The sequence below is a fragment of the Octopus bimaculoides genome, chromosome 3, assembly GCF_001194135.2.
Source record: "Octopus bimaculoides isolate UCB-OBI-ISO-001 chromosome 3, ASM119413v2, whole genome shotgun sequence".
Classification (NCBI taxonomy): Eukaryota; Metazoa; Mollusca; class Cephalopoda; order Octopoda; family Octopodidae; genus Octopus; species Octopus bimaculoides.
In genome coordinates this window covers 7,614,156-7,624,412 of record NC_068983.1, presented here as the reverse complement: position 1 = coordinate 7,624,412, position 10,257 = coordinate 7,614,156, and the positions used below count along the sequence as shown (strand labels likewise).

The 10,257-nt window shown below is 38.3% G+C and overlaps 1 protein-coding gene across 1 annotated transcript in view; it reads left to right on the top strand.

Annotated features, from left to right (window-relative positions):
- The window catches only part of LOC106882029 (leukotriene A-4 hydrolase), an 85,399-nt gene extending 76,010 nt beyond the window's left edge, over positions 1–9,389 (top strand). Inside the window, exons 12-15 of the mRNA XM_052966701.1 lie at positions 1,042–1,192; positions 2,014–2,096; positions 4,707–4,811; positions 6,222–9,389. Of these exons, the coding sequence (XP_052822661.1) occupies positions 1,042–1,192; positions 2,014–2,096; positions 4,707–4,811; positions 6,222–6,339 (457 nt within the window). The 3' untranslated portion in view covers positions 6,340–9,389. The remainder of the gene's footprint in view (positions 1–1,041; positions 1,193–2,013; positions 2,097–4,706; positions 4,812–6,221) is intronic.
- Positions 9,390–10,257: the final 868 nt, after the last annotated feature.

Genomic DNA, 10,257 nt, shown 5'->3' with positions numbered 1-10,257 from the left:
TGAGGTCGATTTTGCCTTTCATCCTTTCGGGGTCAGTTAAATAAGTACCGGTTATGCACTGGAGTCAATGTAATCGATTTAATCCCCTCCCGCAAGCTGCCCTTGTGGCAGAAATTTGAAACCATCATCATTATTATTATGAAGAAGATGTCAAGCTGGCAGAATCGTTAGCATGCTGGACAAAATGCTTAGTGGTATTTCGCCCATCGCTATGTTCTGAGTTCAAATTCCACCGAGGTCGACTTTGCCTTTCATCCTTTCGGGCTCGATAAATAAAGTACCAGTGGAGTACTGGGGTCGATGTAATCGACTTAACCCCTCCCCCAAAATTTCAGGCCTTGTATCTATAACAGAAAGGATTATTATTCTTAAGGTGGTGAGCTGGTGGAAGCATTAGCTTGCCAGGTGAAATGCTCAATAGTATTTCATCCATCTTAGAGTTCTAAGTTCAAATTCCACTGAGGTCAATTTCATCTTTCTTCCATTTGTGGTCAATAAAATACGTACAAGTTGAGCACTGGGTCGTTGTAATCAACTAGCCCTACCCATCTGAAATTTCCGGCCTTCTGCCTATAATAGAAAGAATTATCATTATTATTATTATTATTATTATTATTATTAAGGCGACGAGCTGGCAGAATCGTTAGCACGCAGGACGAAATGCTTAGCGGTATTTCATCTGTCTTTACGTTCTGAGTTCAAAGTCCGCCGAGGTCAGCTTTGCCTTTCATCCTTTCAGGGTTGATAAATGAAGTACTGGTTGCGTACTGGGGTCGACCTAATCGACTACCCCTCCCCCGCTCCCCAAGAATTTCAGGCCTTGTGTGTAGAGTAGAAAAGAATATTTCTGTCATCATTAATAATGATTATTATTATTATTATTTTTCAGTAGTTTTATTTTTATAACGTGCTTTCACTTCACTACCGAGCGCAGCTCTGTGCGCCTTGGGTATGTGCTGTGGTTTGCTGTGGTGCTCTTATGTTTACTGTATTGAAAGTGTTTTATTATTATTATTATTATCATCATCATCACGTTGTTAGATATCAGTCATGCCTTGCTAATGCTTGCCAGCAACTGAGTGAAAGATGGTGTTCAACTGGAGACAGTAACTTTGGACAGTTCTCTTCAGCAGATCTTGACCAATTCTCAACTCCACAGAAGCTGGAATTCCTCAACCAGTTGATGGAACAGGTAAATCTTGAAAAATTCAGACTCTTTATCCTCTCCTCTTCCCTTTCCTCTTTCCTCCCTCTTCCCCCTTTCCCTCCTCCTCTCCCTCCATTTCTCCTTTCTTCTTCCTCCCCTTCTTTCCTCTTCCCCTTCCCTTCTCTCTGCCTCCTCTTTACTCTTCCTTTCTCCCTTCTCTCCCTCCTTCCTTTACTCTTTCTTTTCCCTTCTCTCTCTCTCCTTCACTTCCCCTTCTCTCTCTCTCCTTCACTTCCCCCTCTCTCTCCCCATTCCTTTCCCCACCCCTTCTCCTCGTCCTTCTACTCTCCTCCCCTTCTTCATGGCTTTTGTTTCAAACATGAACTTAAACATCATTCATCATAAAACGCCAAAAATTGGTGGAACCATTCGAGTGTAGGGCAAAAAGCTTTGCAGTATTTGTTCTGGCTTTCAGTATTTACTGAGTTCGAATCCTCACTCACTATTTCCCACTACCACCAAACCCCTTCTGTGCATTCGACTCTTTCTCCTCCTTCCATCACCCCCTACAATGTCTTTATCCACGCCAATCCATACCAACTTGACCACAATTCCATCTCTGGAACTTCCTTTCGGACAGTGTCCTGATGAGCCATAAAAGGTAACAGCATATGAAGGCCATGGGCTTGTCCTCATTTGCTTACATTTATTATAAGAAAATCATCACACTTACCAGAACCGCCATCACTAGCATCATCAACATCATCATCATCATCATCATCATCCTCATCATAACCAACAGTAGCCTACGCTTTTACAGAGACCTTGAAATGTCCAGTATAATGTGCTCTCTCTTTCTCTCACAGGACCCCTTTAGTTTGACCAAGATTGCTCATATGGAATCGGCATATCACTTATTTTCTCAGGGAAATTCAGAGATTCTGTTTCGGTAAGTATATATACATAAATGCATTTTCTCAATTTCCACAAACAGTTGCATATTTATATATAATAATAATAATATATACATACATACATATATATATATATATATATATATATATATATATATCTGTGTGTGTGTGTGTGGAGGCACAATGGCCCAGTGGTTGGGGCAGTGGACTCGCGGTTTCAATTCCCAGACCGGGCGTTGTGTGTGTTTATTGAGCGAAAACACCTAAAAGCTCCACGAGGCTCCGGCAGGGGGTTGTGGCGACCTCTGTTGTACTCTTTTGCCCCAATTTTCTCTCACTGTTTCTTGAGTAACGCTGCGATGAACTGGCGTCCCATCCAGCTGGGGGGAACACATATGCCATAGAAACCGGGCCCATGAGCCTGGTTAGGCTTTAAAAGTGCGCGTAAATAAATAAATAATATATATATATACACATACAATATTAAGGATTCTGGAGGGAGCCAGGTCCTCAAATGATATGCACCAGGTTGAGTTGAATCAACCTTTAAGCACCATCCTTAGTCGAATAAATATACAGGGTACTGAAGTACACCCAGAAAAATATCCAGGTTGTGCACACAGAGATTTTAACCCATACAAGTATTTAATGCCTAATTCACGTTGTGTTAATCCAAAATACATGTTGTGTTGATCACATGGTGTTTGCTATACTCTAGGATGTCCAATGGGTTGTGAATCCCTTTGGGTGTATTATATATATATATATATATATATATATTTTTTTTTTATATATGACGTTGACCACTAACGTGGACATTCAATGTGCTAGAAATAGATCACATCTTGTGTATATAAAAATGTACTTTAATCCCCTGAGATTGCAGATACTGTTTCTGAATCTCTTTGATTCTTTAAATGTGCTAGCTTCCTGGTAATTAATCGATATTAATTAATATATGATTTTTTGCCATATTTTTTAATAATATATATATATATATATGTAGATAGATAGATAGAAAAGGTGGCGGGCTGGCAGAAACGTTGGCACGCCAGGCGAAATGCTTAGTGGTATTTCATCTGTCTTTACGTTCTGAGTTCAAATTCCACCGAGGTCGACTTTGCCTTTCATCCTTTCGGGGTTGATAAATTAAGTACCAGTTGCGCACTGGGGTCGATGTAATCAAATTAATCCCTTTGTCTGTCCTTCTTTGTCACCTCTATGTTTAGCCCCTTGTGGGCAATAAAGAAATAAGATAGACAGATAGATAGATACAGGTATATCTACAATATTAAGGGCATAGGAAGGTGGGGAGCTGGCAGAAACATTAGCACGCCGGGCGAAATGCTTAGCAGTATTTCGTCTGTCTTTGCATTCTGAGTTCAAATTCTGTCGAGGTCGACATTGCTTTTCAGGATCGATAAATTAAGTACCAGTTGCATACTGGGGAGTCGTTCTAATCGACTGACTCCCTCCCCAAAAATTTTGGGCCTTGTGTCTAGAGTAGAAAAGAATATTAAGGGTGTGGCTTTATGGTAACAAGCTTGCTTCCTAACCATATGGTTCTTGGTGCAATCCACTGCATGGCATCTTGGGCTGATCTAAGTCTTGTGAGTAGATTTGTAGATGGAAACTGAAAGAAGCTTGTCATGTGTATATCTGTTTATGTGTCTGTGTATGTAACACTGATTGACAACCAATGCTGGTTTGTTTCTGTCCCAGCAACTTAGCAGATAGAATAAGTACCAGGCTTTAAAAAAAAACAACTTGGGTCGATTTGTTTGACTAAACCTTACAAAGCAGTGTTCCAGCATGGCCACAGTCAAATGACTGAAAGAAGTAAAAAAAAACCCCAAAAGATATGCAGTGTGTGGGTGGGTGGGTGTTTATATCTGCAATCACAAAAGTTGCAGCAAAAGTGTGTGGTGTTGCTGTTGACATTTCTCTTGTGAACAAATCACTTGCTCCCTTCAAAAGATCCCTTACTTGAAAAACTGTGAAAGGTTAGTGACATGAAGAGCATCTGGCTGTAAATCAGTACCTTAATAGCATAATTGTCCAATCTATGCATGCATTTAAAAGCAGGCATAAAACAGATGAACAAATGTCTTTTTTGTTGAGTGGTGAGAAAGACACAAAAACTTGAAGGAGGAAGACAGGGTTAGGAGAAATGAACTTATGTAGAGGTGGCACACAGAGGCCATTGGAATCATCATCATCATCATTATTTAACGTCCGCTTTCCATGCTAGCATGGGTTGGACGATTTGACTGAGGACTGGTGAACCAGATGGCTGCACCAGGCTCCAATCTGATCTGGCAGAGTTTCTACAGCTGGATACCCTTTCTAACACCAACCACTCTGAGAGTGTAGAGGGTGCTTTTACGTGCCACCTGCACAGGAGCCATTCCAGCAGCACTGGCAATGACCTCGCTCGAATGATTTTCTAACGTGCCACTGGCACAAGTGCCAGTAAGGCAAGGGACAGAAAGACAAGACAGCATGGTTGATATCCTTTTGTGAATTTTAAAATTTTTACCTTGTTTTATTTTTTGTGGTTGTATTTTCAGCCTTGTTTAGTACCTGTGTGTATTTTAGTTCTTAACGTTTGTTTTCTCTTGTGATCTTTATTTTCAAACATCCAGGTGGTTGAGACTTTGTCTGCGAGCTAAATGGAGCAAGTGCATTCCTCATGCTGTTAGCTTCATTAATAAACAAGGCCGGTTGAAATTTCTCCTACCAATATACGAGTAAATATCACTTTATTTCTCTTCCTCTCTGTCTCTCTTACAGCTCCTCCCTTTTTCCCTCTTAAATTTCTCTCTCTCTCCTCTTTATCATAAGCCAGTGGAGATAACTTATCATTCGCTCTGCAATCATTATTTAATCCTTTAGCATTCCTTTTCTTGTACTGACAGCAGGAAGAGTGATGGGGTGGTGGTGGGAAGAACCAAAGAGCCAGGTGTGAGGCAACTTTGTGGGTGAGAGGTAGCTGCTGCAGTCTCAACAGTGAGACAGAAGGATGGTGAGGTGTCTTCGGTGAAAGCAGTGGGTGTCTTTGTCCCCTCCAGTCTTTTGTCATCATCGTCTCTCTCCCTGCTGTTTCCAATTTCCCACCTCGTGTAGGTGGCTGTCATAATGCAATAACACTCTGCAACGAAGATGCTGGCGACAGATGGGGTAATCCCTTCATTTGAGGGGCCTCACTGTAGAAGTATGTGACTTAGTGGTTAGGGTGTTGGTTGTAGGTGCAACTGGCACCCGGCCCAAATACCTGTGAGAGGAATGCAAGTTTGCAACAGAATGAAATGCTCTAAAATCTCCCAAGTACCAAGTGGCCATCTTGTTAAGCTACAGGCCAATTCTAACCATGACTATGCTGTCATCATCATCATCATCCTTAAACACCCATTGTCCATGCTGTCATAGGTTGGACAGATTGACAAGATCTGGTGAGCTGCAAGGCTGCATTGTGCTCCATGTTAGCTTTGACATGGTTTTTGGATGCCTTTCCTAACACCAACCACTTTACAGTGAGTACTGGATGCTTTTTTCTTTTGCCACCTGTATTGATGCTGTTGCCAGGTAATTTGCAAAATAAGAAAGAACAAGAAAAGGAAAGAGAAGGAAGAAGTCCCCCAGTGGGCTAAGTGACAGGAATATTTAATAGGGTCAGAGATGGCGTTGTTCCATGACAAGCAGAGGGATCTTGCTCTAGAGAATATACATTGCTACTCTGCATTATCAAGGGTTGTTTCTTTTAATATACGTAAATAGCACCATTTGAGCGTGATCGTTACCAGCTTCGCCTTCCTGGCACATGAAAAGACATTCGAGCGAGATGGTTGACAGTGTCGCTGGACTGCTCCTGTGCAGGTGGCATGTAAAATACACCATTTGTGCCGGTGGCACGTAAAAGCATCCACTACACTCTCGGAGTGGTTGGCGTTAGGAAGGGCATCCAGCTGTAGAAACTCTGCCAAATCAGATAGGAGCCTGGTGCAGCTTTCTGGTTCACCAGTCCTCAGTCAAATCGTCCGACCCATGCTAGCATGGAAAGCGGACGTTAAACGATGATGATGATGATACTATTCAGACAGAAGATCTATGTTTTGTTATGAAATTTATCTAATTATCTCTCTTCTTTGTCTCGTTTACAGACTTCTTTATCAGTGGGAAGACACCAAAGAATTAGCAATTGCTAATTTCCAAGAACACAAAGAGGAGATGCACAATTTAGCTGTTACAAAGATTTCTAAAATTTTGAAACTTACATAATTATTATAAAATCCTGTTTTTCCCTTTGATTTGTTTTCCATGGCAAATTTTTTGTTTTACTTTATCAGATTCCTGTTTTAAAAAGTTCATTCTGAAATAGAAAAATCCCTCAAGGTTTAATGGAAATACTAAAGAAAATTTTTTATAACTTTAATTATAATTTCAATGATACTATTTTTGCGTAAAGACCTCAGAATTGTTTTTTAACACCCATGGCATTTTTAAAGAATCCCAATAATTAGCAATAACAAAGAAGCAGCCACCATTTGTTTTAATTCCTGAAACAGCTTTCATCTAGTGTTTCAAGACCTCACAAAGTATAAGAGGTGCTCCAGTATGTTGAGAACTATAGAGAATTTTCTTCAAATTGATATGTAATCCAATAACATTAGAAGCTGCTTGCTTCTGCAGAAATCCTATGGATAGCAGAGGTCTTATTTTTGACTAGAATGATTGGTAAGCTGCATGATTCCACAATATGTCTAAAACATAATGCCTATATAACAAATGATTAGTATATTTTTATATGAGGCAAGCACTGTGGTACAGTGGTAATGTCACAAATCTGCAACTCCATTGTGCTTTTTCTACCTTTTTTTTTTTATATGGTATCAATATGACAACACAATTTCTCTTTTTATTCCTCTCCACTCTCTTTAAGGCTTCGTATCTGTATAATATATTGCTATATTTCATACATAAACAAATGGTGAATTGGGAAAAATAAGGTCGTTGATCTTACTTTATGTATATCTTGTGCGTACAATTAGATGTACAACTGCAACTGATGAATTTAGAGCTCGATGTACAGTATCATCGTCCAGTCTACAATCAGTGTAGTGGTGTGGTTACTGCTGTACTTAGCAGTATTACCAATTATGATATACAGAGCAAATGTGTCATAATTTATCATACATTTACTCTGTTTGTCCTTTATATGTTATTGTAAATTGGTGACCACCACTACTGATGCCATACAACCTAATTTTATGTACTGATATTGATGTTTGTCTACACACACACATACACATATAATGGGGATTATGTATCTCTTAACAATTTCCTCGATTGGTGATAACATTCAGGAGTTATTCTCTCCTTAGCTTAAAACTTTTTTTCCCTGCAATTTTTTGCCTCAGCTGTAATTAAAGATTAAATTTTTCATAACCTAAAATGTTATTTCCATATCGGATACGAAAATGGAATATTTTTTCTATGATTTTTTACAGTTTTTTTTTTTTTTTTTACAAAGAAATTTACACTTGGCTATATCTTTTTTTTTTTAATGTTTAATCACATAGTAAGTGTTTTGGTATGCTATCTAAGCTTTAAGACATGTATTTAAAATATAATGATATATCTTCTTTGTACTCATACTGGAATTGGAGATGACAAAATTTTATATAAATCAGATGTACTGGGAGTGTTGTTATGACTAAATTATTGTCTTTTAAATGGAGAAGAGCACATTTTAAGAAATTCAAACTATTTTTATATGCATATATATATATATATATATTTACATTGTTTTTCTCTTACAATACATTCCAGTATATTCTATTAAGTATTCTGCCGAAAATGCCTTTCACACTCTTGCTTAAACTTTGTGTATGATATATGTATATAGCATGCACCCTTTGAAGGCTTCCAAACAGAAATTTTAATTAAAAAAAAACACACATATCTTACTCACAGGTTAATATATTTTGTTTTACATCCATTTTGAAGGTGGGAAATTGGAAGTGTCATTAGAGTGTTGGGTAGAATGAATGCCTTGATGTATTTGTTCTGAGTTCAAATCCTGCCATGGTCGACTTTGCCTTTCCTCCTTTCAGTGGGTGGGGGGGTTGATAAACGTGTACCAATGCAGGGCAGTGACTTGATGGAATTGTCAGAGCGTCAGACAGGACCGATTGCAGTGTTTCAGCTCTGTGCATTCTAAGTTCAAATCCTGGCCCTGTCATCTAAAAACAGTGGCATTTCTGTCAGGTGTTGTGACCAACAGATTAATTTGAAAAATAATCAATGGAAATGTAATTTCCTTGATTTAATTAGAACAGCAATAACCACCTCCACCACCAATACTACCACATCCATTATCCTATGCTAGCATGGGTAGGATGGTTTTGTACATTTAAACATTTTTATATTATTTGAGAACATGATTTTTATAGTTGTTATATGTTCTCACAATGTTAGAACATCTTGATTGGTCGGGCAACATAATTATGTCTTCATTTAATATCATCAACTGCATTGGCTATAACGAAGTCAGAGCTCTCAGCCATGTAGTCAGTAGCTTAGCATTATATAACCACCTCCACCACTACCAACACCTATACTACTAATTACTATATTTTAATAAATTCACTTACAAATGCAACATCCGCAGAGATAAGACAGTAGCCATCACAGTTAACAAAACAAAAGTACATAAAACAACTCTGATTCTGTATGTTATTTTTCTAAGTCCTTCTCGATAATAAACTGAACTTCTCACTGTATTCTGATGAAGAATCCACATATATGTTGTTTTAATTATATAGAGTAATAAAACAATTGTTAATTGTTGCTTTTATCTTCCTCATTACCAACATCATATCAGGGTTTTTTTACCATATATCACACAAAGACATCATCTTATCGAGATATATGTATTATTTCAATAAGTCTGACAAGAATATGTTATCAATAAATTCATGTCTGAAACTGAAAATTAAAAGGCATAATTTTGATATCAATTTTTTTTAAAAAGTATAAATTCTAAGCCCCAATTTCTAATTAATCTTGTTTGTGTATTTAATTAAAATAAGAGTTCAAAGATTTAAAACTGAAAATTTAATGCTGGTCTAAAAGCTTTTTAAAATAATATCAGAATGTAAGTTTAGAAAAAAAATAATTCTTATTAAAAATATTCTTAGCATGTCTTTTTAATAGTTGAATGATTTCCCTTTCTTATTTCCTGTTTAATTCCAAACTTTGCAGATTTCCAAATTTTGGTTATTGTAGTTAATGTTATGAGAAATAAATTTGTTTTGCTTGTTATTTTATACATTTTTTATTTATTTTTTTTTTTATTTTACTAAGTTTCAGTTTTATATCATTTGGCCTAATAAGTGTTCGTATAGCTATGTGATTAAGAAGTTTGCTGTCTAACCACATGGTTTCGGGTTCAGTCCCACTGTATGACACCTTGGGCAGGTTTTGTCTACTGTAGCCCTGGACTAACTAAAAGCTTTGTGAGTGGATTTGTTTGTTATCATCGTTGTTTAACATCCGCTTTCCATGCTGGCATGGGTTGAACGGTTTGACTGAGGGCTGGCAAGCCAAGCTCCAATCTGATTTGACAGAGTTTCTACAGCTGGATGCCTTTCCTAATGCCAGCCACTCTGAGAATGTATTGGGTGCTCTTTATGTGGTACAGGAGCCAGTCAGGTGGCACTGGCGTTGACCACGCTTGAATGGTGCTTTTTATGTGCCAGTCATGCGGAACTGGCATCGGCCATGCTCAAATGGTGCTTTGGTAGACAGAAACTGAAAGAAGCCCTCTGTATGTGTGTGTATGTATGTATGCATATACATCATCATGGCGTTAGGAAGGGCATCCAGCTGTAGAAACTCTGCCAAATTTAGATTGGAGCCTGGTGTTGCCATCCGGTTTCACCAGTCCTCAGTCAAATCGTCCAACCCATGCTAGCATGGAAAGCGGACGTTTAACGATGATATCATTGGACACCAAACTCCACTTGCGAAGACCTATTGAGGTAAGTGAAATCGAAATCGAGTTAAATTGGACACTAAACTCCACTTGCGAAGACTTGTTGAGGCAAGTGAAATCGAAATAGAGTTAAATTCGACGACTGGCACCCATGCCAACATCGTCTCCTTCATTGGGACACGAAACTCAGATTGCGAAGA